The 27930-nt window shown below is 46.0% G+C and overlaps 1 protein-coding gene across 5 annotated transcripts; it reads left to right on the forward strand.

Annotated features, from left to right (window-relative positions):
* The first annotated feature begins 275 nt into the window (after window positions 1–275).
* Window positions 276–27930, forward strand: UBE2D3 (ubiquitin conjugating enzyme E2 D3). 5 transcript variants are annotated; one of them, XM_056114073.1, is made up of 9 exons: window positions 276–466; window positions 846–974; window positions 13616–13679; window positions 13772–13803; window positions 18637–18714; window positions 19715–19820; window positions 22748–22841; window positions 23315–23364; window positions 24910–27930. In XM_056114073.1, exons 2-8 carry the CDS (start codon window positions 951–953, stop codon window positions 23361–23363), a joined length of 447 nt encoding a protein of 148 aa, XP_055970048.1. In that variant the 5' UTR covers window positions 276–466; window positions 846–950; the 3' UTR covers window position 23364; window positions 24910–27930. The 5 variants fall into 5 exon arrangements, with proteins under 5 accessions (XP_055970048.1, XP_055970047.1, XP_055970050.1 ...); XM_056114072.1 differs by lacking the exon at window positions 276–466 and adding an exon at window positions 479–613; XM_056114075.1 differs by lacking the exon at window positions 276–466 and adding an exon at window positions 671–724.

Genomic DNA, 27930 nt, shown 5'->3' on the forward strand with positions numbered 1-27930 from the left:
CAGCCCCCGGGGTCCCGGGCGCCGTCCGCAGCCGAGGTCGTCCCGGCTCATGCGCGGCGCCCCCGGAGAGGCCCGTCCCGGGCGGCGCGCTCCCCGGCCGCCCCGGCGCCCCCGGCCGCCCGGCGCGCGCCCCCGCCCCGCCGGAAGTCGCGGCGCCCCCTCCCCGGCGCCCGGGCGGCGCGTCACGCCCGCGGTCCCGCCCCCCGCGCCCGCCGATTGGGCGCGCCCGGCCCGCCCGGCCCCGGAAGTCCACGCCCCCCGCGCCGCAGCCGGCGGGCGCGGCGCCGCCCGTCGAAGGCCCGCCCAGCTCGCGCCGGGCCCGCGCGACCTCTCGCGAGACTCGGCGGCGTGGGGGCGGGCCCCCATCAGGAAGAGCGCACAAAACTGCCCTTAAGTCATCGGCGAGCCACAGCTCCGGGGGACGCCGGCCACGCGGTTCTCGCGAGATCCGCCTCCCGAGCCCCAGGTGAGCCGCCGGGGGGCCGCGGCGGGAGGAGGGGCGTGGGCCGGGGCGCGCCGCGGCCGCTGCCCTGCTTCCTGCCGCCGTCTCCTTCCGGTTCTCGAGGCTTCTCGGCGGCCGGAGTGCGGGGCCCGCCGGGGCCGCGGCGAGCAGGTGCGGGCGGCGGCGCGGGGGCGGCGGCGCCGTTGGCGGGCGGGCGGGCGGGCGGCCGCGCGGCGGGGGGAGGGGCGCGGCGCCAGTTCCGCCCGCGGACATCTTGTGGCGGTGCGGGCGCGGGGCGCGGGCGGGCGGGCGGGCGAGCGCGGGGCAGGCGCGGGGCAGGCGCGGGCCGGGCGGGCGGGCGGCGGGCGGGCCGGGCGGCGGCGCTGACGCGGGTCTCGCGCAGGGCGCCTTGTGCGGCGGAGCCGAGCCTGCAGCCTCCCGCGTCCCCGCCGAGCAGCCGAGTCGGGCCCGCCGCGCACGGAGCGCCGACAGCCGACACGCAGCCGCCATGGCGCTGAAGCGGATCAATAAGGTGAGCGCTAAGATGGCGGCCCTTCCGGCGCGGCGCCTCCCGCCGCCGCCGCCGCCCCGGCCGCCCCCGCGCGCCCCGCGGCGCCCGCCGGCCCCCCGCCGCGCTGCGGGCGCCCGGGGCCCGCCGCTCGCTCCCGGGCCGGGGGGGCGCGGGGGCCGCCGACCCCGGCCCCGCGGCGGTTCCGGTCACTCGCCCCCCCCACCCCGCCTCGGAGGCCCGGCCACACCCGGCCGCCGCGCGCCGGCCCTCGCCGCCCCCCGCGGCCACGTGTGGTGGGCGCGGGCCCCGGCCTCGAGCGGCCGCGGCCTCCGTCGCCGGGGGTCCCGCCTCGGGTCCGGGCCCGGCCCGGCCGTTCTGCTGAACTTCAGCCCTGACGCGGCGTCGTGGCGAACGGCTGCGTCCGCGGCCCTGAGCCCGAGCCCCGCGCTTCCCACCGAGGAGTCGGGCCGCTTCCGGTTCCGAGCTGGACTCGGGCCCCGGTGGGGGGCCGCGGACGCCCACGCCGGAGCGGCGGCCTCCTGCCAGCCCCCCGGTAGCGGCACCCCGAGCCCCCGGGCTCACGCCGGCTGGCCTGACCCTGGGGTGGGGCGCGCGGGCGGCTCGCGACTCCCGAGGTTAGTATGTTACAGGTGACTCCGGTGGTTTTCCTTCCGAAAGGCCTTGCTCCCGGAAGTAAGCTGCTCCTTTCCCACTGCTCGCTTGCTTGCTCGCTCGCTTGCTTGCTTGTTTGCTCGCTTGGGCCACGCCCGGCGGTGCTGCTGCTGGGGGCTGCTCCGGCTCTGCGCCCCGGGAACCCCCCCCACCGTTCCCACCACCCCAGGCGGTGCTGGGGGCGGTGAGGGCTGCGGGGGTCGCGCCCTCCCCGCCCTGCTTGCTCGCCGGCCTCCACTTCCCGGGCAGACCCTCGGGATCTCACCGAAGTGGCATTCTTTCTGTGGCGCCTTCTAGGGTCGCAGGAGCCGTCCGGTGTCCCCCCTGCTTCTAGGGTGTCCCGACTGTGCCCAGGGAGCCCGTGGGCCTGATTGGCTTGTCTTCACGCTCCTCGAAGCGCTTGTCGCGAGCCAGCTGATTTTAGGAAGGCACAAGCACGACCAGGGAAGTGGCTGTACGGTGGTTTCGATGTCTGAGTGAGGGAGTCTGCTTACTGTGCTTCCAGCGTAGAGTTCATCGGTAACGTGACTTGGAGGTTTTTGTTACTGGTGTGTCTATTCAGCTGAATCCTGTTACCAGTACTGTCAAGACTTGCACGTTTGATGCCTCTGTGTGTGTTTAGGTGCCCTCGTTATCTCCAAGATGTTATATGCTTCCCCCCCCCCCCCCCATTGGGCCACACCTGGTGGTACTCAGGACTTAACTCCAGCAGCTGGAAGGATCATGTGGGGTTCCGGAGAATGAGCTACAGTTAGCCATGTACTACGCAAACACCCTTCCCCCCCCCCCCCCCCCTTTCTTTTAAGATACCAGATTTCTAATACTCAAAGCCAGAAATCCTAAATCTTACATTGGCTTTGCCTGTATTCTGTTACTGTTTTGTCACTTTTGACATAAGTTGCAGTTGTGTATCCAAAGGTATAGCTCAGGTTTTTTTTTCTTTTTTTTAGATTATTGAATCAGTGTGAGGCAGACCATTAAACTCACACAGTGTTCCAACATATAGCGGAATTTTTAAAAATGCAGGTGCAGGGTCTTAGAGATGGAATCATTTTTCTCAAGAAACAGGCGTGATTCTGAAATGTCCCCAAGGCGATTGTGAAGTTCGCCCTGATCAAGAACCATAAAGATTGAGCCTGGCTCTTGCATGGTAGTCTAAGCCCTGATCAAGAACCATAAGGATTGAGCTTGGCTCTTGCATGGTAGTCTAAGCTAGGGATGGAAAGGGGAGAACTGTCCTCATCTGGAACTCTGTTCTGAATAGAGGAAATAAGCATATAAATAGGTGAATAGAGACTTATCAACTTACACAACTTGTAGGTGAAGTAGGTAAAGGAAGCAAAAAGCATATTTGCATTGGGTTATTTAAAAATTTGTCTCTTCAACATTTTGTCATTATGGTAGGTTGTTTCATTTTCTATACCTTAATTTCCCCTATTTAAAGCATACCAGTGTTTTGGAATTCTTTTGTTTTTTTGGGTCATACCCGGCGATTCACAGGGGTTACTCCTGGCTCTGCGCTCAGGAATTATTCCTGGTGGTCCTCGGGACCATATGGGATACTGGGAATCGAACCCAGGTCGGCTGCGTGCAAGGCAAACACCCTACCTGCTGTGCTCCAGGCTCCAGCCCCTGTTTTGAAATTCTAAGACATGAGTTTTTGTCTTTGGAAGTAATGTTCTTAATTTAGTTTTGCTACCATCAGAGTGATCTTATTTCATAACTAGTATAATTTAAAATGGTTACATTTAGTTGAGTGTCTAATTACCTTGTTAGGTAAAGTTCATTCTCAAAACTAAAAATCTTTAGCTGCCCCCCCCAATAATAAAAATAAAAATTCTTAGCCTGTTCTGTGAGATATTTCATATTTTGTTGAAACAGGTTGCATTAGTCTTGGTCTTGTCATGGATTCAAGGCTAGTATATACATAGTTGTTTTCAACCACTGGACTGATTTTTGGGTTTCCATGTTTTTATAATGCCCAACTGTCACGAATCAAAGCTTTGACTGTCCTTGTCCATTTTCATCCTGCTTACTGAAGACCAGCTTTGCATAATCCTACGTGATTTAATGGTGGTTTTAGTGGTGGTCAACAGAAAGAAAATTGCAGTATTATTCACTCAAGCCATTCTTTGTTACCTTGTCAGGTGAGCAAGCATGCTTGTCTCACCCATAATTACGACTAAACAGGAAGTTAATGTCTTGTTGGTGATGTAATGAATGTGTCACACAGCACCTACCTTTTAACCCTTAAGGTAAAAGAACTGCAGGTTTTTCTGAAGAAATTACAAACTCCAACCTGAAATGATTTTAGAAGAGACTGTTCTGATTGTCTGCAGTTCTATAAAATTGCTTACATCTGCCAAGCTGGCTTCTTTTGAAACAAACTACTTGGTGATCATAAGTTTCTGGGTAGTTTGTTCTTTTCCTATTTTTAACCTATGTACCATCCAGAGAATTTTTGCCATGTTGAAGTTAATAAAGAATTGTTTTCTTCATAATAAGGCTGATCTTTGTAAGAACTATACAGTTCTTGTCTAACTCCACAGTTTACAATTCTGCGTTTTATGAAGTGCTAATGGTAAAATTGAGATTAGAAACTTTCTTACATTTATGTTTCATTAATCTAGTATGTAAGTAGTGGCTGTCATTGAAATGTTAAGGCAGAATATTTAGGTTCTTAATATGTGGCAGGCCAGAGCTATGGTACTGTGGAGAGGGCGGTTTGCCTTGCACATGCCCAACCTGGGTTTGATCCCAAGCATCCCATATGGTCCCCTGAGTGCAGAGCCAGGAGTAACCCCTGAGCATTGCTGGGTTCTCCCCCAAAAAAAAAAAGGAAAAATAGGCATTCGATTTTACTAGATAATGAGTTGAACGAGGCTCACAGCTTCGCCATTCATGAATAGTTTTTTTGTTTTCAATATAGGAACTCTTTGGAATCAGGTCCATTTCTCCATTTTTATAGTCAAGGTAGTTTTCAGTACCTTTGTCTGACTCTGTCATCTTTGGTAAATCTCATCACCTCATAAAGGAAAATATTCTATGAGAATAGCATCTCCAAAACACCACAAATACTTAGAGGAACATTTAAACTGTAATGCATGGTTTTCAACCACTAGTCCGAAGTCTTGATGACTTTGCAGGCGTAAAAAGCTGGAAACCAGTGGTCTAGCAGCAGAGGTTCCTAGGATTTATGAACCATTCTGCCCCTGTTCAGAGTTGGATTGTTTGTTGCTCCCTAGTCATTCCCTTCTATAAAAGAGCAGGCAGAGTGTGCCCCACAATTACTGCTGAAGCAATAATTTTGGGGCCACCTCATATTTTTGTTCTTGGACCACACCTGGTGGTGCCCAGAGGCATGTACCTGACAACTGCTTGGGGGGACTGCCAAGTGGTGCCACAGGGACCCCTGTTCTATGGCCCTTCACCCCCTTTTCTCCTTTTAGCCTCAAAGATCATCTGTCAGAGTCTTTCCCATAATCAAGGCAAAGATCTTCAAAGTTAAACTAGACTTGAGTCCCACAAATAGAATGGTCAGACTTGTTACTGATTAATCACATACCTCTAGAGGAGAGCACTTGGTGAAAGCTGTACCTGTTGTTTGCTTGAAGGTTTTTGTTCCTCAGCTTTGGGTGGGTTGGGGCTATTTGGTCCGCACCTGGTAGTACTCGGGCTATTCCTGGCTTTGCTCAGGAGTGACCCACGTGTAGCTTGGTGAACTGTATTGTGATGCCGCGATGCTTTGTGCCTTGTGCCTTGTGCCTTGTGCCTTGCCCTCTGTCCTGTTTCCAGCCCCCTATCCCGAAGACTTTCTTAGCTTTGGAGTTACTCCTGGTGTTGTCAGGGGTCCATATAGGATGGAACCCAGATTGGCCTCATGCAAGGCACCTTACCCACTGTTAACCTCTCCAGCCCTGGACTTCTTTTTTTGCCGGGGGGGGGGGTGTCACACCCGGTGATGCACAGGGGTTACTCCTGGCTCTGCACTCAGGAGTTACTCTTGGTGGTGCTCAGGGGACCATGTGGGATGCTGGGAATCGAACCCGGGTCGGCCGCATGCAAGGCAAACGCCCTACCCTCTGTGCTGTCTCTCCAGCCCCAGCCCTGGACTTCCTAAGGTTTAAAATCATTTTATTATTGTGAGAACCAATGACAACAAATTCCATTGAAATTTCTAAGTCCAGAATGTAATCCTACACAAAGTTTCTCCCTACCAGGGGAGTTTCCTTCCCTTCTTCAGTAAATCTATTTTCCCCCCCCCAAAATTTTTTTTTTCTAAGAAGGAAAAAAAATACATTTCTGTATCTCAGTCTCTAGGTAGCTTATTCCTGGGGTGGACCTGGAGAGTTGAATTTGCATAGTTTTCCCTCCAGTTTGCCTAATACTGTATTGAATTAGCTTTTGAACTATTGAATTAGTATAAACTTTTTGATGCAAGAATGCCCTTCTGAGAAAGCAGCCTACTCAGGATCTATTCCTGGCCCGTGTCTTTAAAGCGATGGAATATTTAGCTCTGCTGTCCCTTCGGAAACTCAGGGTCTCTACTTGATTTTACTGTCTGCTATTGTGGGGTTGAATGCAAAATTAAGATTGTTCATATTTTCATAAAGTGGTAAAGGTAGAAAGTGTTTGAGACACTCTTTCCTCAGTAACATAGTTCATGCTCAGTATCCTGAATTAACCACTGTGTCTTCCCAATGTAGCCGCTTACCTTTTATAATAGGGGTTTAAGTATCAGTCTGGGCACATTGATACATGGACGTTTTGGGGATGTGGCTTAATTTAAAGAGTATTAGATGCAGGTTTTCCTGAACATTTCCCACTTAGGATCCCTTTTGCCCTGAGAAATGCAGTATGGGCAAATGCTGACAGAAACACCTTGAATTTGGAGCCAGAGAGATAGTGCAGTAGGTAGGCTCTTGTCTTGCACATAGCCAACCCAGGTTCTGTCCCAAGCATCCCATATGGTCTCTTGAGCATCGCCGAACGTCGCCCCCAAACAAAAGAAAGACCTTGAATTTATTGTGCGATTGATTTTTAAGGTTTTGTTTCTTATTTCTTGGGTGTGTTTTTTTGTGGGGTTTTTGTTGGTTCAACGGTTGGTGTTTTGTTTTTTGTTTTTTTCCTTCTTTTGGGCCACACTGGCTCTATGCTGAGGGCTCCTGGCTGGGATTAGAGATCCAGGTGGGGTACCCAGGATTGTACCCAGGAAAACAGTGCAAGAGCCCTATGCACTGTGCTATCTCTCCAAGCCCAGTTTTTAGTAAATTGTGTGTTCAGAATACCCTTGCTGTTGCTACTCCCTTAGTCCACCCTTGGACTCTATTTAGAATATTTAGATCTCCAAGAACTCGGGTGAAATACTCCTTTATTTCTTTATTCAAGCACAGTTTACCTTTGAGGACTCACAGCATTTTGAGTGTTTAGGCAGTGAAAGGTGGGTCACATCATTTTTGTCCTGTCGTGCTTACTTTGTTTTTGAGGCATCATTTGTGTTTCAATGACACGCTTGAAACCAAGCCAGTCTTTGATAGGAGTGTTGGGGACACAGTGGTGCTCTCCTCTGGAATGACCCTGTGTGGTGCTGGGCATTGGAACCAGAATGGGTGGCGTAGAAGGCAAGGACCTTAACCCTTGTAATATCTCTGGCCCTGGTAAATATTGAAACTTAAGCTACCAACAGTACACTTTACATTTTATTCGTGATTTAAACGAACCTCTAGTTTCTGTGACTGACAGGTCGAACTGTTGTTCGAGAACAGGACAGATGGCTTTGCCCCGCTTCCTTTAGATGGACTGTTCCTCACCGAGCCTCTGTGTTCATTTGCTCAGGGATCGCTCCTGGTGGGGGACAATGTGGGGTGTTGGGGAGTGAACCTAGCTTGGCTGCCCTGCACTCGAACATCTCTCTGGTCCTCGGTTACGACTTTTTTAGTGGAATAATGTCTGAATTGTTGGCAGTAAGGTCCTTTTCATTTTCATCTCCCCCTCTTGGATTTTGGAAGAAAACAACTAGCAGGGGCCTGAGCTGTGGATAGAAATAGCAGCAGCCAGCTCTTGGTTATCTGCCACCCATTGGGCTTCTTTGGGCTCACCTTGTAATTTGAGGGCACATTCCTGCCCGTGGCTCTGGGTCAGGCCCTTCCAGCTTACTAGAAAAGATTTCAAAGGGCACCGGTGCAGGAGTGGACAAATGAATTGGTATGGCAAGACTGAGACTCGGGTTACTTTCCAGGTCTTTGAGCTAATGAATCAGTGATGCGGAGTGAACACAGTATCTTTCGAGTGAGTCCTAAGGAATTGGTTTCTGGAGTGCTTACTGTCACTCAACGTTTGTCGTGCTGTGGAATAAGGGAAAAGCATTTCCATGGAAATTTGACAGTGGTTTGTTGAATCCGTAAAAATGTCTGCTGCAGGATGTGTGCTTTTTGTGTGTCTTTTTCCCTGCTAGGATAGTCTCATATCTTGTTTATACTATGGGAATAATAATAATAATAATAATAATAATAATAAGAATTATTTTATGTTTTAAGAGGTAAATGCCAGTGCAAAAGTTAAAAGATATGTTGTCCTTAAAATGATTTAGACCATTGTTTAATCTTCAATTTAAAGTGATTTTAACATAATTTGATTGGCCTTATTGTGCATCTCTGAATATTTCTCCAGAGCTCTCTTGGCCGTAGGAAATTTGGAGGAAAGGACACTTAGTAATTGTGAGGATAAAAACCTGAAATTGAATTTTAATAAGACTGTATCATCATTCTTTCATAAGTATCAAAGTGCAGAAATTTTTTCTATAGGAAGTTTTTAATGTGCACGTTTTAAGTAGGATATTTGCATCTCTATTGGTAAATTCTGCTAGTTGGGCCTGGGAGAAAGCGTGATAGGGCTGGGGTGTATGCTTTGCATCCAGAGTCCAGGTTTGGGCCCTGGGACCTCAATTCCTGATCACTCTGGAGAGTGGCACCCAGGCACTAGGTGGGGCCCAAAAATAAGTTACTGTTTTTCTTTAGGCATTTAAATTTATTTAAAATAGGGGCAGCAGCGGTAGTACAGTAGGTGGGGCTTTCACCTTGCATGTGGTCGACCCGGTTTTATCCCTGGAATCCCATGTGGTCCCCCAGCAACACCAGGAGTGATTCCTGAGTGCAGAGCGAGGAGTAACTTCTGAGCATCACCGGGTGTAAGCCAAAAAAATTTTTTTTTCTTAATAATAAGGAGGGGTTTGTGGAGTGATGGTATAGCAGGCAGAATGCTTGCACGTGGCCAGCCTGGGTTCAATTCCCTGCATCTCTCCCATAAGGCTCTCCAAGGAACACCAGGGGTGATGCTGAGTGCAAAGCTGGAATCACCCCTGAGCACTACTGGGTGTGGCCCTAAAAGCAACGAATTTTTTAAAAATGGTAATTAAGGTACTGGGGGGATAGTGCTGTGACTAGGAATTCCTGATTTGTATTTATAGGATTTAATCCCTGGCACCACATGGACAACCTCTCCCACACCTTCAGGTGTGGCATCCTTGGGCCCCTCTCATTGGCTTGTGTGGCCTGGCTGTTCTGGAAGTAGCTCCTGGTCTTCCTGAGCACTGCTTAGATCTCCAAAACAATTGGGGCTAGATTCTTAAGAAACTTTGCAAGATGTTTATTTTAACAATATTTGAATACTTAAATGATGTATAAAGTAAGATTTTAAGGGCTTACCATTTAAGTTAGAATCCATGAAATTGCAGTCTCTAAAAATGTTCAGATATTTGTAATTTCATATGACTCAGCCTAATAATGTGTTCTTAAAACCCCATCTATGAATGTTCTTTGACTTGCTTGTGTTAGTGTATGAATAGCCTGACAATTATAATTGCTAGATGACATGGTGCAGATGTTACAGCTCAGCATAAAGATTCGTCACCCTTAAATGAGCTATGGCTCTGAGGCATAACCTATTCATGGTAGAAGATTGGTTCTTGGTTTAGTGCCTACCCAGAAATCTTGCTTCAAGGTGTGTAGTTTGCAAGTGGACTGCTGGCCCGCAGTTCCCAGGTAGTGTGCCAAAGTGCTTTTGGTCATGTTCGTGTTAAAAAGACAGGTTTTCCTGTTAAAATAGCTTTATCTTGTAGAGATGAGGAAATGGTGTAAGTTGGATTTAATGACAGGTGAGATGATTCGGAAGTCTGGAGCCCCCAAGTTCAATCTCAAACACACATTGGTTCTTGTACCATCAGCATGGGCCGAAACTCAAGAAACAAGGCAGGACTGGAGACCATATGCATAGAATCTTCCCTTCTGTGGCGCTGTGCTTGAGTGTCTGAAGTGCAGATACATCTGTATTTGGTTAGTGGCGTTTTTAAACTAGATGCTTTTCAGGTAGGGGTGTGGGTTGCATGGTGCGTAGGGCGAGTGCCTCAGCGCTCTCCTCCCTCCTGAGCCATACTGCTTAGGTGGGGGGTGATCATGCTTTCCCGTACTGCTGTGTAAAGTCACCAGTGCCCCTGCCCTCCCCTGTCCCTCTGGCACCTCTAGTCCAGGCTTTATTCCATAGCCGCCCCACTCCTAAATTCAGAGCTTGACCCTTTGTTCTATGGAGGAAAGGTGTTCTTAGGATCACAGTGGGTTTTTAACCTTAAAATGACTTTTTGGACACTGATCCCTCAAGGAAAGGGGCTTAGACACAGAATGAAGAAGCTTCTGGCTGGGGGCAGGGGGTGATACACAATAGAGCTTGGGCCAATAAGGGCCACACACCTTGTCTGTTCAGAGGCTAACTGCGCCGACCCTGGGCACTCTGGAGACCCCGACTCCATGGAACTTAGGGAAAGTCCCTCAGTTACGCGAGTTGATTCTGACTACAGGGAAAGTATAGGCCCTTGGTAGAGTAGATGGCCAGGAGCAGAGCAACTGAGCTGGTCTCCAGCACCACGTAGCTCCCTGACCCCGCCGCCTGTGGCTCAAAAGCCAAAATAATGATGGTAATGAAGAGCTTGCTGTTCTAATAAAGCTTGAATTACCGTGGCTGAAAAACAGTTGCTCCAATATTTGATTCTGACCTGTGAAAATCATCTCAGTAATGGATAGTTGAGCAAAAGTGCCAGTACATTTTTTTTTCACTTTAAGGGATGGGTTGTGTGTGTGTGTGTGTTGAATTTTGATTCAGAATCATTTGCCATTTTCTGTGCTCTGTCTTTAAAATTAGAACTTTAATTTGGGATAATCTTCTGTAATATTTGGGGCTGGAGTGATAGCACAGCGGTAGGGCATTTGGCTTGCACGCAGCCAACATGGCCGACCCGAGTTCGATTCCTCCACCCCTCTCGGAGAGCCCGGCAAGCTGCCGAGAGTGTCTCGCCCGCACGGCAGAGCCTGGCAAGCTCCCCGTGACGTATTCGATATGCCAGACACAGTAACAACAAAGTCTCCAATGGAGACGTTACTGGGCCCGCTCGAGCAAATCGAGCAATATTTGGGGCGGGTGGGAGGTCACACCCGATGATGCTCAGGGGTTACTCCTGGCTCTGTACTAAGGAATTACTCCTGGCGGTACATGGGTGGATGTGGGGTGCCAGGGATCGAACTTGGGTCAGCTGCATGCAAGGCAAGCACCCTCCCCACTGTTCTATCACTCTAGACCCCAGTTCTTATTTCTGCTGATAATCAAATGTTTAGAGTGATAGCACAGCGGTAGAGCGTTTGCCTTGCGCGAAGCCGGCCCGGCTGAGCCGGGTTCAATTCCTCTGTCCCTCTCAGAGAGCCTGGCAAGCTACCCGTGACATATTAGATATGCCAAACACAGCAACAAGTTTCACAATGGAGACATTACTGGGCCTGCTCGAGCAAATCGATGAACAACGGAGGACAGTGCTAACTTAAAATATGTATTTTTGGACGTAAAAGGTAGTCACATGGGCCAGCAAAGGCCCTTCCATCTTCTTGAGTGTGAATCGTGGGATTCTTACGTTTTAATTCTTATGAGGATCTGGCATCATAGTTTCAGGGGGAAAATGCTGAGACTCAAGATTACCTCCCATCCACCCCACCATTGATAGCAACTTGATGTGTCACTTCCTAGTTTGGGGTAGGTAGTGGTTTAATGCATATACATTGCAAAGCAATTTAGCCCAGGACAGTTCCGAACTGACATTTTGTTTTTGAATCACATGTGACTATGCTCGGGCTGCTGCTGGCTCATTGTGGGGCTCTGCTTCCTGGACTCTGGCCTGCAGTGCCCGGGACACAGCCTGAAGTGTTCTCTGTGGGGCACACTTGGTCCCTGGGGAGCATTGCTCCAGCTCTGAGCCTTCTGCCCAGCCTGACATTCTGTTAGATGTTTACTTTGGGGCTTGGGTCATACCTAGCAGTGCTCAGGAGCTGTTCCCTGGCCTGCTCAGGATGGGAGATGGGTGCTGAAAGTAGACTGGACCAAACACGATGGCCACTTAGTGCCTGCACTGCAAGCCATGACACCCAAAGGGAGAGTTAGAGGGAATGTGCCTGCCACAGAGGCGGGGGTTGGCGGGAGGGATACTGGGAACATTGGTGGTGGAGAATGGGCACTTGGTCATTGTATGACTGAAACTTGATCACGAAAATTTCTAAGACTGTAACTATCTCACGGGGATTCATTTTAAAGGGGGGAGGGCACTCTTGGTAGTGCTTGGGCACTGTGCTGCAGATTAAGTTGGGGCTGGCCACATGCAAGGCAGGTGCCTTAACCCCTGTAGTTCCTGCTTCCGTGACTTAATGGAGTATCTCTAGATTTTGGTTTTGGGCCACACCTGAAGATGCTCAAGGGTTACCCCTGGTGGTGCACGGGGTATCCTATGGGGTGCCAGGGATCAAACTTGGTTTGGCTGCATACAAGGCGGGCGCCTAATCACACTGTACTATCTCTCTAGTCCCTGCGGTAATTCTAGATTAATTATTGCTGAAGCACTTTTGACCATGTGATAGAAGCAGATAACACATTCTTTTCCTAAAGTCTTGTGTATTTTTTTCTTAGAAGCAGGTTATCTCATAGCTCTGTAGTCTGTAGGGGTTTATATATAGGCACGTGTAGAGGCCAGAGAGATGGTGTGGGGTTAAGGCGCTTCTTCCCCACTCTGCACCCCTGTAGTAACAGTGCCTAAGTTGTATCAGATTCTGTGTGTTGCACATAACAAGATGAGAAAAGTGTTGCACTGCCTGTCTTTCTCAGACTTCAGTGTGGACTGGGCCCCGGGTTGGGGGGGTGTTTGGGCTCCCCGCTCAGCGAGGCTCCTTTGGTTCCTGTGATGCTGGGGTCGGATGTTGGTGTCCTGCATGCGCGTGTACACTACCTCTTTCATTGGGCACCCCAGCCCCGGGAGCAGAATTCTTTTACTTTTATTCCATGTGAGTAAAAAATAAAGTTGAGTTAAGGGAATTCAGAGTGCATAACAAAGGTCTTTTAGTCCCTTGGGAGATTTTCCAAATGGAGCATGAGGTCAGTGGGTAGTGTGGGTCCAAGGAGCTGGTGTTTCAAACAGGAGAAAGGAGAAAAGATACCCTGAAGTTACGGCGGGATATCAATGCCAGGAACTGCCTTATTCACATGATTGTCACATCAGTGTATCTGTACTGTGAACACTAGCAAGGAGATTCTTGGTAAGGCTGTTAATAAGCCCGTGTTTCTCAACCTTTTTCTAGCCCTTGTACCTTGCTGCAGTGCCCCTGATCTGGTTTCCCCGTAGACTTGTGCCAGAGCACTGAGCACTGAGGCCATTTCACCTTGGGTCCGTGAGACTGGTCGTTGGGGGGGAGAGGGGGACATGTGGCTCTGGGTTTAGTTAGAAGTGTCGCATTGAGCAACCTTAGCCTACCATGTCCTGCAAATCTGAAATAGAGTTGCTTCTGTTTTCTCCCCAAATAGATGGCTTATCGTAGTCACAGAATGGGGGGGCCCTAGTGGCGAGTCTTGGCTCTCCTTGTTTGTGCTTGCTGCTAAGTTAAATGACCCATTTGCCTTTTGTCTTGGTGTAGGAACTTAGTGATTTGGCCCGTGACCCTCCAGCACAATGTTCTGCAGGTCCAGTTGGGGATGATAGTAAGTATTTTTCGAGTTGGTTTTTATGGTTAATTTCAAACAGGAAAAAGCTTGTATGTCCGAGATAATAATAAGTGTTCTTCTCTTTCTAGTGTTCCATTGGCAAGCCACCATTATGGGACCTGTAAGTATAATGAATGCAAAACTTCTGCTTTTTAATGATAGTCCAAAACTGATCTAGTTCTATTAGTGTTTATGTTCACTAAATAGTAATTAAAATAAGTCTTGAATATGTCGTAGGTTTTTGAAAGAAAAATCAATTCTATGAGTTAGTTCTTTCTTGCTGGTGAGTTATCTTTCCCAGAGTATTTTGCCTCTTCCATCAATCAAGTATCTTTTGTTACCCCGGTCTAGTTTTCATTTTGAAAGGGCCAGAAACAAAACTCTGGCAGTGCTTAGGGCTTACTCCTGGCTCTGTGCTCAGGGGTCACTCCTGGCAGACTAGGCTACCATATGGGTTGCCACAGATTGAACCCATGTCAACTGCATGCAAGGCAAGTTTACCTACCCAGCAAGTACCCGCTGTACTGCCTCTTTGGTCCCCTCATCACCTTTATTACAGTAATGAGGAGTGGCAATTTTCTGTTTTAAAAGAGAAAATATAGGGGCTGGAGCAATAGCATAGCGGGTAGGGTGTTTGCCTTGCACACGTCCGACCCGGGTTAAATTCTCAGCATCCCATATGGTCCCCTGAGCACCACCAGGAATGATTCCTGAGTGCAGAGCCAGGAGTGACCCCTGAGCCTCACTGGGTGTGACTCAGAAAGCAAATACACACACACACACACACGCCAGGGGCTGGAGCGATAGTACACTGCATAGGGCATTTGCCTTGCACGCGGGTGACCTGAGTTCAATCCCCGGCATCCCATATGGTCTTCCCAGCACTGCCAGGAGTGAGTCCTGAGCGTTGCTGGGTGTGACCCAAAATGGGGGGGGGGGGGGTGTTTTGTTTTTTAATTGAATCACCGTGAGCTACAGTCACAAAGCTTTCATGTTTGAGTTTCAGTCATACAATGATCGAACATCCATCCCTTCACCAGTGTACATTTTCCACCAATGTCCCCAATGATTGATTTGCCCCTTTTTTTTTTTTTTGCGTCACATCTGGCAGTGCACAGGGGTTCCTCCTGGCTTTGCACGCAGGAATTATTCCTGGCAGTGCTCAGGGACCATATGGGATGCTGGGAATCGAACCCAGGCTGTCCGTGTGCGAGGCAAATGCCCAAATGCCCTACCTGCTGTGCTATCGCTCCAGCTTCGTTTTGTTTTTTAATGATACAGAAATGGTAGTTCATTTAAAGGTAACTTATCTTGATATTTATGTTCTGTCCTTAATTGGACATGGAACTAGAAACTGGTAGAAAGATAAAGTAACCTTTGGTAGGTTGGACGGAATCAGCCACAGAAGCTGAAGTAGAATAATTGGTTTGTAGATTTTGTTTTATTGGTCGGGGGCGGGGGTTGTTTTTCAACTAAGTATATTGCCCTGTTTTAAATGCCGATCTTCCCATGCAAACCTTTGAATAAAGCTATAAAGTAGGCAAAAGAAATGGAGGAAAGGTTATGAAGTATACTTCTGTTCCCCACTCGCATCAGACCCAGTGCCTCCCACATGCAGGACAAGCTTTCTGCCAACAAACTACATTCCCTGTTCAAAACCTACTTCCATGCAGCGAAGAAAGCGTGTTCTGAGGGCCAGAGACTGATTTCCCTCACCAGGAGAGCGTTAGTTCCCTTCCTTGTATGTGAGTCCTGAAGGAGTTTTTAGCCTTCATTCTGCAGGTGAGAGTTAATGAGGTTGGTAGGAGTCATATTGATCACATTGAAAACTCGTTACATTAGGCAATAACTTGTGTCTTAAACTAGTTCAGCAAAGTGGTGAAGGATGAACTAGACAGAAGTTGGTGAAGGTAGGAGTGCCCACAGGAATCCGTCACAGTGTAGACCCAGAGTCTTGGGCAGAAAAGAGTATGATCTGAGTTTTTAAAGGTCTTTAAGGCCAAAAGACTATTACAGCTTGACTAGTATGGATGGATTCCATTTCGGATATCTTAGAAATCAAGTGTAGTGAGTTGAAGATGAAAATGCAGGGTTTAAGGTGCTTGCCTTGCATGGCCCTGACCCCTGTTCTAGTCGGTTCACTGGTTTTCCCCTTTGTGGAGGAGGAGGACGGGATTGGGGCCACACCCAACACATGGCTGGGGGACTGCCGGGAGCAGAACTGGACTCTAGCTGCTGCTGACCCTTCCCGTGGTTGGGATTCACGTGGCAGTGCTGCGGATCTAGAAATGAAGTTTGGGTACTTCTTGAATTTCATCTTACATTACCTTTATTCAGAAGCTCTCAGACAAAGCGTTTTGGCATGGGTTGGAGGCGTAGATGGGATTTTTGAAATTTGGGTTTTATGCAAACTTACATGTTTGATTGCTCTTGAATTGTATTTGTATAAATATTCACTATTAGTTTATTTTGTAAGTGTATGCTGTTAGAAAGCATCTATCTACAGTGGTACCTGTGTTTTTTTGGAACCACACCCAGCACTTCCCTGGCTCTTGAGTTCAGGGTTCATTCCTGACAGTCAGTGCTCAAGGGACCATAAGGGGCACAGGGATCAAAGGTGGTTCTGCCACGTGCAGGGCAAATACTCTGCTCACTGTATTAGGGCGCTGGCCTGCCGGTGTCAGACTGTGTAACACAGGTGCTCTTACCTAGCATGAGGTAAGGGTCATGTTCTGGTGCTCTGGCTCCTCTTAAACACCAGGACTCCCCACCCCAGACCCGGATCTCATGGATCGGCATCATCATCTAAGCTCTTTAATTAAATTTTTATAGACGGTATAAAAAAGACAAGCTTTGGAGGAGGAGGAACTCAGCTTAAATTGTAGCTTTCATCTTCTAGTTTCTTGGAGTTTGTTTCATCGATAAGTGGACTTTTCCTTTCAAACCGGGGTGATGGTCCCTGTTTTTAAATATCTATTATTACATATTTCTACCAGACTGTAAGCTCACTAGATTGACTGCAAAAGAATAGAGGAGAGGGGGTTAACAATTCAGCAAATGTGATCCCCCCCCCCATGGAGGGCAGGAGGTTGGATGAGTTATAGAAGCTGTCAGACCTGAAATGTACTATATTTGCTTGATACCCATAATAGTCATTATGAAAGACTTGGTACCTTATGCTACTCTGATGGAAAGGAATGAATGTTGTTACTACTCAGTTACTGTACACGTTCAAATTGACCTGAAGGTTGTTTGCATATTCTGAAGCATTTGGGCAATTTGTCTTTTAACTTTACCATAAAATATTTTTAGGTCACTGTTTTGTCTCCCCCCCCCCCAGTGTTGACCTGAATTTACATCTTAAAATTTTATTTATTATTGATATGTTTGACCATGCAGTTTATTAAGGAAATTCTTTGTACTGCAGTGAGCAAAGGAGTGAAGGAGAAAGTACACTGTAACACAGGCGTCCATATTTTCTGTTGTCACACGAGGCAAATCTTTCTTTTCCTAAATCAAGTAGTTCTTTGTATTGGTTTGGAGTGTTAAGTATGGTTTTGAAGAAAAAACCTTCGTGGCTTTCTTGGGTCATTGGGAGGGATCACACCCAGTGACATTCAGGACTTCGTCCTGGTCGTACTCGGGGAACCACGTTGGATTCTGGGAGTTGAACCTGAGCGGGGACGTGTCCACGGCAAGCCCTTTCCTCACTCACTGTTCTCTCAGGGGCCTGGCGATGCTTTCGGCCTGGGGGTGCGCGGGGGCTGGGTGATGGCAGGCGTCAGGCCTGTGCTGGTTCCCCGCTTCATGTCTGTCCTGATAATCTGACTTGCTAGAATGGTCTTACGGGATACACAGCAGCTTGTGTATGTAGGTTATACACACATGGATATGGCCATTTGTAGCATATTCTGAAAATAAGGGTTTATTTTCAAATTTGTATTTTGACATATAACGTTGTATATATGTTGCGGCCGCGCGACATCTTATCAGGACATCTTTTTATGACATCTTATTATCTCATTCCTACTTTGGACAAACTTGCAGGCTATCGAATGTAGCCTGCCCACAGGGCAGAGTCTGGCAAACTCCCCGTGGCGTACCAAATATGCCAAATACCAGTAACAATGATGGGTCTCATTCTCCTAAAGAGCCGTGAATATAATCTCAGGGCTAGGATGAAAGAGACGTTACTGGGGCCTGCTCGAGGCAATTGACGAATAACAGGATGATGAAATGAAATGGAAAAAAAAATAGACTAGATTCATTGGGGTACTTCGTGTTTATGAGATTCAGGCCCCAGAACACTTACATTTCAGAGTGTGCTGATTTTGGGGTTTTGAACCATACTGGGCAGTGCTCTGTGCCAAAATTGAACCCAGGCCTCCTGCGTGCAAAGCATATGTGAGCAGCTAACGGGTGTGAGCTCTCTCCCACCCCGGCTCCTTGTATGGTTTCTCCAAACACTTTGACTTACCCAGAATGAGATCTGAGTAAACTAGGTTGGTTCACTGTTGGCAAACTTTGTGTTTTCTACATTAATGTGAGCTATAAAGTGTTCATTGTAATGTAAATGGGGCTGGAGCGATAGCACAGCGGTAGGGCATTTGCCTTACAAGTGGCCAACATGGCCGACCCCAGTTCGATTCCTCCGCCCCTCTCGGAGAGCTACCGAGAGTATCTCGCCCGCACGGCAGAGCCTGGCAAGCTACCCGTGACGTATTCGATCTGCCAAACACAGTAACAAGAAGTCTCATGATACATGGTCAGAATGTAATGTTACTGGGCCCGCTCGAGCAAATCAATGAATAACGGGAGAACCGCGACTGTGTAATGTAAATAGTAGGTGTTCTTGAGTACCATTTAGAATATTAGAAAGTCTTTAGAATTTGAAATACTATATGAATTGCTTAGCATTGGTATCTTAGAGTTAAACATCGTTTTCTTTTCACAGAATGACAGCCCATATCAAGGCGGTGTATTCTTTTTGACAATTCATTTTCCTACAGACTACCCCTTCAAACCACCTAAGGCAAGTATTTTTCCCAGGGTCTGGTAGTAAAGTTTTATGCTTTATTTCAGCAGTTGAATATTCTTAGAAATTCAGATTCTGAGCATTAAAACTACATGGTTATATGTGTGTACATGCACATAGACTAGTGAGTAAGAATAGTTGAGAATAATAAATAATTGAGTCACTGATTTTCCTGATTCCTGGCCTTTAGTCCAGCTACAGCTGTACCTGGGTGTGAATTTTGTAAATGGAAATAAGAATTGCCCTATCCTTATATACCACGTCAGAGGTTCCCAAACTTGGCTTATTAACCCCTTTTTGAGGGTTGGTGGGGTGTTGCATAGTGACACTACAAGTACGCACACACATACACACACACACGGACACAGTAACTTTCAGTAGCCCCAAAGCCTGAGAGTGGGGGCATTGTCACACTGTGGGAAGCACTATGTACTAATGTGAACACGTACTACATGCTATGTTTGTGATAGATAGATTTTTCTCATCTGGGGATGAACAAATAAGTCACTTTGTGACTGGTTTTGTCGATATTAAAATCATACGCTATTACACAGCCATTAACATTCAATATAAATAGCTATAAAAATCTTTATTGAATGTTTGTGATAATCATTTTTGTCAGGCATAACAGTTACTTTAGGTAAAAACAACTTAAATGTTTGATTTGTATTTTGGAGAAATGGAGGTTTGTGCAGAAATTTTACTTAAGCTAAGGTAACCATCCAGCCTACCATCCAGCTGATGATATGATAATAAAAACATTTGTTTTAAAAGAGTCCTACCCAAGGCTTCTTGGTCAGAATGTAAAAACCAGGTCATGTGATATTTTTGTCCTTCTGTGTATAGATTAGGCTTTAACCATTCAAGTTTCTTTTTGTGTGTGTGGTTTTGTGGCGTTTTGTAACATTGTTAAAGCTTAGGATGCTTGTTATTTGTTTGTTTGTTTTTGAGGAGAAAACACCTAAAGCTCTTGTGGGTTTTTTTTTCTTAATTTTAGGTTGCGTTTACAACAAGAATTTATCATCCAAATATTAACAGTAATGGCAGCATTTGTCTCGATATTCTAAGATCACAGTGGTCTCCTGCTTTAACTATTTCTAAAGGTAAAATACTTCTAGAGAAATAGTCTTGAGCTTTGATTTTTCTAATTGGTCAAAGAAATTTCATCTTGGAACCTGTGTGTATGTGAGTCAGAGGTGAAGAAGGAAGAAGTTGCTGGTCATTTTTTACTATTTTAGCAGTGTTGAAATGTATCATGGGGAAAAGAAACTGAAATTGCACTCCTACAAGATCTTGCTTAAAAATTTTAACAATTTAATAGATTGGAGTAGTATCTTTCCAGTACTAAGCCATTTGGTAGCTTACTTGCTCATTGCCTTTAAACTGAACTGGTATTGGGCTGGAGCAATAGCACAGCGGGTAGGGCGTTTGCCTTGCACGCGGCCGACCCGGGTTCGATTCCCAGCATCCCATCTGGTCCCCTGAACACTGCCAAGGGTAATTCCTGAGCACAGCGCCAGGAGTAACCCCTGTGCATTGCCAGGTGTGACCCAAAAAAGCAATTAAAAAAAAACTGAACTGGTATGTCTGCCATTCATAATAGTGTCTGAATCTTGGGTTTTCTAGTTTAGAAAACTGGTGATTTTCTTTCCTGCTTTTGTGTGTATGTGGGGAATTTGGGGGGCCACACCAGGCAGTCCTGGGGATTGATCCTTATCCCACGTGCAGAAAACGTGCTTGTGTACTCCCAACTCTGGCTTCTCTCTCTGACACCTGCTATTTTATTTTACATTAGAAGTTTTATTGTGTTTTGTAAAAAGTCTTAAAGCATAGTCTCTGTGACCACATGAATATTGCAGATAGTTTCGCTCAATCCTTTGGTTTGCAGTGGGTGGGAGAGTATCACTTTAACCCAACAGACAAAATTACCTACCACAGAACTGCTTTAATGAGAATGAAGTCTGCCTTCAGTTTATTGTGGTGGGCTTGATCCTTGACACTGAGTAAAAATTGGTTATTTTGCCAGTGTTCTAGACAACTGGAAAAGATCAGCTCTTTCGGGTCACACCCAGCAGTGCTTAGAGGTTACTCCTGACTGCACTTGAGGTCACTCCTGGCAATACTTGGGACCATATGAGATGGCAGGGATGCAAGGTGAAGCACCCTCCCTGCTGTACTGCTTGCTCCCACCCCAGATCAGCTAACTCTGAAGTATTGACCGTTTTCTGGCTGAATATTTGGCTGAATTCCTGATTGTTTCTTGCACAAGTTATAGCTAGTGCCTTCACAAGAATTTCTTTAGTGTGTCAGTGTGATCTGTTCCGAGTGATAGTCCCTTTGGGGGCACAGCAGGGAATAGGGGACCATGGGCCATCCCTGGCAGTGCTCAGGTGATTTGATTCTGGGGGCCCTAACTCCTGCACTCTGAAGTCTGGCCCACTTGAAAGGCAGGACTCTTGGCCCCATAGCTTACACAGTGGCCTGAATCCCATGAGCCCCCTTACAGAGTGCCTTCATCGGATTAGAATCACTTCTGGAGAAAGAAAAAGAATTTGGTCTGCTTGCCATAGTCATTTTAACTTTGGCGTAAATTTGAGCTCTTTTGGAACACCTGCTGTTCATTTTTAAATCACTATCTTTATGCTGAGTTCCAACATTTCATTGCAGTTAAGGAATGCGCTCTTGAAGCTGAGACCTCTGTAAATGTACATTGAGTTTTCCGTCTCCATCTGCCTTCCACACACTAAACTCCAAACACCTCATATTCGTGGAGCTTGGTTTCATCCCAGCACTGTGCCCTTGCCCCCGACCCCCAGTAAAATTACGTGCTGGGTTCATATATTGTCTTTTTGCATTTGCTTATATCTTCAAAGATTATCTACCCTAACTACATCAAACTTTAGTTTGTTGAGATTCTTCAGTAGAGAGTGAGCCCGTACTGAGGGGTGGAGTCTGACTTCAGGGACACAGAATGCTAATTAGTGGTGCAGCTAGAAATTCCTGTGGAAGAGCAGCGCAGAATGGCGTTTTCATCATGCCTCAGCGCTGAAAACAATGCTGTACAGAATTTATTTGGGTGGAGGGTTGGGTTTAGGGCTGCACCTGGCTCTGTACTGGGGAATCACTGTTGGCAGTACTTGGGATGATATGGAGTGCCAGAGATCGAACCCGGGTTGACCCCATGCTCTGCTGTCTCCAGCCCTGAGCACAGATACTGAAGTTTTTTTCCCCAGAGAGTACTATGAAGTGTATTAGTCTGATGCCATTTACCTTTGTGGGAGCTGCTCCCAAGTGATGCTCAGGGCCAGGCCACTCCTGGCAATTCTTGGGGCTAGGGGAGGAAGGCCACACACTGCAATGCTCTGAGGTTACCTGCTATTTTGTCTTGGCCACACCTAGCAGTGCTCAGGACTCACTCCTGGTTTGGGTTCACTGATCACTCCTGAGGGAGCCTGGCGGTGGGGGGAGGGGACCATCTGGGATGCAGGGGGCCTGAACTTGGATCTGCCAAGTTTCATCTGTTTCATCTCTCCAGCTGCCTTTTCCAGCATTTATTTCTCCGAATCCTGCATTTTTTTGTTTTGGGGCCTCAGAGGTGGTCAGATCTTAACTCCTGGAACTGTGCTCAGGAATTACACCTCGCAGGATTGGGGAATCCTGGGATGCCAAGGATCACACCGGTTTGGCCTTGAGGCAGATTCCCTACCAACTGTACTTACGCGCTGGCCTCGGCATCTCTTAATACTGCATGTCTCCTTGAGGGGCTGGGGAAGATGGTGCAGCAGGAAGGGCTCTCGCCTTGCCCATGGCTGACCCCAGTATTTGATCCACAGTATCCCATATGGCCCCCAAAACAACTCCAGGAGTGATTCTGAGTGCCCATCACTGGGTGTGACTACCCCAATCAATCCCCTGTCCCGTTGAGATTAAGGTATAAAGAGTCTTTCGATGTTCTGACTTATAATGTGTTTTAAAATAACACTTTTATTCAAATTTCCGATGTTGGGAAACTTAATTTGTTTTCTTGCAGTTCTTTTATCCATTTGTTCACTGCTATGTGATCCAAACCCAGATGACCCCCTAGTGCCAGAGATTGCACGGATCTATAAAACAGACAGAGATAAGTAAGTATGTGGCAGTTAAAGGAAATAACATAAAGTGGTTTTCTTCATGAGTTGGGCTCATACTGAGTATTAGGTGACAATGCTAACATGCTGTCTCTGGTAAGATGATTGTTGAAATGTATATATAGGAAGCTAGTCTACTGTGTATAAAAGCCAGTTACTGCAGAGTGATATCTCTCCCTCTCCCCCGCCCCTCCCAGTTAGTAGATGTTAATTTGGGGCAGTGAAAAACCCTTCTAAAATGGTTTTTATTTTTCTAACATGGTTCGATGGTTTTTCACTTTTATCATATTGAGGGGGAGGAAAGCTAATCTGCTTCACTTCAGTTATTTCTGTTTTTGAAAAAAAAAGTACATTGGCACTGTTGTAAAAAAATTGCATTAAATTTCACGAGTATTTGAATCATCGTGTAGAACTTCACCATTACGACTTTGGTTTGTTTTGATTAATGCTAAGTATACTTGTTCAATTAGGTACAATAGGTTAGCAAGAGAGTGGACAGAGAAATACGCTATGTTGTAGGGTAAGAGGCTCTGCACTCCGGTGCGCTTACTCATGGTCCTGCCGGCACTGACGTGTGCATGTGGGAGGCTGTACTGTGTCCACTAACACCAGGTAACACATGGCAGTGTCCTGACCACCCCACCTTTAACCGCCTGACCTCTGTTTATTTTGAACATACAGCCCAGTGATTCTTGCTTGAGAGTTTTTGTTTGTTATTGGGTGGAGTTTTTTAGGGTTTTTTTTTTTTTTTTTGCATGAGAACACAGTTCTATAGCACTAGAAAGAAATGGAAATTTAAGTTGTATCTTTTTTCAAATTACTGTGGTGCTTAAATTTTAATTCAAAAGTTGGTATATTAAATATTTGTACCAGTACTACATGGAATGTGAGGTTGTGATGCTTTTGTTATTATAATTTGTTATTATAATAAGAGAGAATGTCAGGGGAAGCACTTAATGTAGCCTCAGCCTGACTGAAATGTTCATTACTGACAAGCATGCATTAGTGTCATTTACTTTGGGGTACCTTGTGTGCTAAGTTGAAGCATTTGATTTAAAAGTGCTGGCTTTTTTTAGAAAATAATGCTTAAGTGAAATCACCACAAATTGGTAGGAAAAACTGTTAAATGTTCAGAAATGTGGTTGAGCCGTATTTAGTTCTTGGTTTGAAGTGAAGCTGGTTAAGGGTTTTTTTTTTTTTTTTTTTTTTACATTCAAGCTGTAACAACATTTTCCTGTACCTTTTAATGTTTACCTCTTGATGTTTGTTTCTTAGGGTTAACAGTATTTTTTTGTCAGTGAGTAGCCTGTGACATGGGAATGATGCAGGGAGATACTGAAAGTGTTCAGTAACGTTCGATGTGTCGCTTGTGCGTGTATTGCCTATTGGCCTTTTGGAGTCCTTGTCTAGAGATCCTCCTCAGTCTGAAAAGGAGCTCGCTAGCTTCGAGCTGCGAAAAGGTCACCACACCTTTCACAGGTGGCACTGTTGTCTTGACGAGCACACACCACTCCCACCTCTTGGAACTGCTCCCTCCCTCCACTCTCCGAAGCGCCTCTGTGTCTGCCTGTGCTCAGGTCTCAAAGGCATTTTCTCTTCTGCTAATACTGAGGATCCAAGTGACTTCTCAACATCTCTAGGGGTCAGACAAGATTAAGCTTAATTGTTGGGTTCTGGCCTCCTTCAAAGTTTCGACTTTTTTTTTTTTTAAGTAAAAGTCTCTGAACTATAAAATGTTTAAATGGAAAGGAAACCAATTGTAGCATTTCTGATAGAACATTTGCTCTATGGTGGGAAGAGAAAAGGTCTTTGTATTCCTGAGGCTTTCCAGATCTCAATGGCCACTTTGTTTCGGAAAATAATACTATTTTTTCAGTGTGGAAGGCCCAGGTCTTCATTCCCCATGTTGCTTTGAGTACTAGTGCTGTTTCTCTCTTGATTTTATTCTGATCATAGCCATGAGAGAGAGTCCATGGTGAGTCTGAAGGTAAACTAAGTTAATCATTCCCTTCAAGTAGTGCAGCTCTTTCAAAGACTTATAAAATAACATCTTCTTTATTTCCAGGTACAACAGAATATCTCGGGAATGGACTCAGAAGTATGCCATGTGATGCTACCTTAAAGTCAGAATAACCTGCATTATAGCTGGAATAAACTTTAAATTACTGTTCCTTTTTTGATTTTCTTATCCGGCTGCTCCCCTATCAGACCTCATCTTTTTTAATTTTATTTTTTGTTTACCTCCCTCCATTCATTCACATGCTCATCTGAGAAGACTTACGTTCTTCCAGCTTTGGACAATAACTGCTTATAGAAACTATAAAGTAGTTACAAGAGAACAGTTGCCCAAGATTCAGAATTTTTTTTTAAAAAATGGAGCATGTGTATTATGTGGCCAATGTCTTCACTCTAACTTGGTTATGAGACTAAACCATTCCTCCCTGCTCTAACATGCTGAAGAAGCCATCTGAGGGGAGATGGCGGGGGGCTCGGTGGTCACATCGCGAAGCAGCATTGTTTTAGCAGCACCCATCCTGTCTAAGCCTTCCACTGTTAGAGATGCGAGGTTACATGATATACTTTATGCTCATAACTGATGTGGCTGGAGAATTGGTATTGAACCTATAGCATCAGCAGAACAGAAAATGTGATGTATTTTATGCATGTCAATAAAGGAATGACCTGTTCTTGTTCTACAGAGAATGGAAATTGGAAGTCAACACCCTTTGTATTCCAAAATAGGGTCTCAAACATTTTGTAATTTTCATTTAAATTGTTAGGAGGCTTGGAGCTATTAGTTAATCTATCTTCCAATACACTGTTTAATATAGCACTGAATAAATGATGCAAGTTGTCGATGGATGAGTGATCAACTAATAGCTCTGCTAGTAATCAATTTATTTTTCTTCAATAAAGTTGCATAAACCAATGAGTTAGCTGCCTGGATTAATCAGTATGGGAAACAATCTTTTGTAAATGCAAAGCTGTTTTTTTGTATATACTGTTGGGATTTGCCTCGTTGTTGGACATCAAATGATGATGTAAAGTTGGAAAGAGTGACTATTTTGCCATGTCTGGTTAAAGTGCACAGTCTCTTCCAGGTTCACACACTGACTGGCTGAGTCATGCAGAGTGAAGAAGCTGTGGGGATAGTGTGGCTTGGTCTCTGCACACGGCACTGGCAGCCCGGGCCGCAGAGACGCGCTTGGGACCGGCAGCGTATGTGGAGCTCAGTTTCTTTTCCAGGTGCAACCCCCATCTAACTCAGTTTTTCCTTCACCTTGTACACCCAACAGCTGAGAAAAGAAAAAACATGGGCGTAATAATGGGTCAAGATTTATGAAATAAAGTACTGTTTTGGTGTGGGAGTTGTCATAAGGATATGTTGAAGTGACTTAACTGTGTGGGATATTGAGTGTCCATTGGCCTGGACTTGTTCAGCCATTTCCATTAATGAGCATTTAAGTGCAACAGATATCATTTCAGGTGACTTAACATGAATGAATAAAAGTCGATGCTATTGGATTATTTTTGTTTGACAAGTGCTATGTGTGCCACTAACTTCTGTAGTAACAAGGGCATTACCATTCTTCACCCTTCCTCTTCTGACCCTCTGGTTTTCCTTTTCCCTAACTATTTTGTCCGTTGCTTTCTTCAAATCCTGTATCCGATTGCTAGCACATCTGTGACTTTTCTCCACTTACTCATTTTTGCACTGCTTAAAGTCATGTGCAATCTTGTTCCTAGTCTGCACACAGATGTGGGAAGCTAGATATAAAATAAATGTTAAAGCTTGATTCTTTTTTATATATAAACATTTTAATATGTAGTTTGGACATGATTTATTGGCTTAAGGTTCTCTAAATGAAGTGAAATGCATGCCTTCTGAAGATGTTCTGGCTTTGTTAATTCTGTAATAAGCATTTCATTGAGAAATATCAATCCAGCTATACAGTTTTCCAGTGAGTGATTTTTTTTCATTATTTTCCTTTAAGACATGAATAGCTGTCATTGTTAAAATTATTTTGGATTCAAGTTATACGAGATATTAATACTAGTAACATGCCACTCCACAGGTAAATACTTTCGTCTCCTTAAAAATGGTTTCTTCTGAGATTCCTCTACAGTATGCTCTCTAAATAACAGCTTTAGTTGGCATATGATTTCTTGAAAGCCAACCGTAAATAAAAAAACATACTTGTCAGAGCTTCTGGATCCCTTCTGGCTTTCGAACTGACCCTGTTTGGCCGTAGATCACCCGTAGGCATGTATAGAGATGATGTCCCCCAACATCGTCATGGATGGTAGATGTGTCCAGTCCTTTTCTCTAACTGCTTTCCGAGAACAACCTGTGTCAACTCTAAGGGAACAAGCCATAAAGGCTTCTCCGGGTTTTAGAGAACCGTAAAGTTACCTGGAAAACCAACATTTTTGAATGTATGGACACTGGACTTGATCATCTCCGATGAAACCTTCAAAAGAACCCAAGAATTTGCCCTCTGCCCAGTCCCCACTTCACAGTACTAGTGCCATGTGTAAGACTGAAGAAGATAGATGAGAAGTCAGTTCTTCCTATATATTTCCTGTCTTCTAATGCATAAACTCAAGAGTAAGTTTTGCTTCACCTATGAGAATTATAGTCCAGTTGACCTGTTAATAGTAAATCAACATTAAATATTTGAAGTTTTTGTTCCTGTGCAAGTTTGCAATGTGATAATTTTTTTAAGGAAAATGTCTTTGCTTTCTTGTGTGGGTGTACTCACAATTTTTTAAAGTATGAACCACAGTTAACTAGTGGTCTCAGGGGTAGTGAAACACTCACTTTTTTTTAATGGCTTAGTTGAAAATGCTTCAGATACCATACTGTGTTAGTGATTTGGGGTGACTCCGGTTAGCCATGTTTTTGTGTTGACATAACAAACCTGTTAAATGATTGTTGGTTACACTTACCAGTTGTCTTTCTTTTATGAGGATCCCAGTGCAAGTCACTCAGTATTGTCTAACAGTGACACCCGCATAAGACTTGTAATAGCTAAGGTTAATCGAGCTTAAAGGAACTGTTACCATTAAAGTCTGTGTTCAAAGA

The sequence above is a fragment of the Sorex fumeus genome, unplaced genomic scaffold (assembly GCF_029834395.1).
Source record: "Sorex fumeus unplaced genomic scaffold, SorFum_2.1 ptg000024l, whole genome shotgun sequence".
NCBI lineage: Eukaryota > Metazoa > Chordata > Mammalia > Eulipotyphla > Soricidae > Sorex > Sorex fumeus.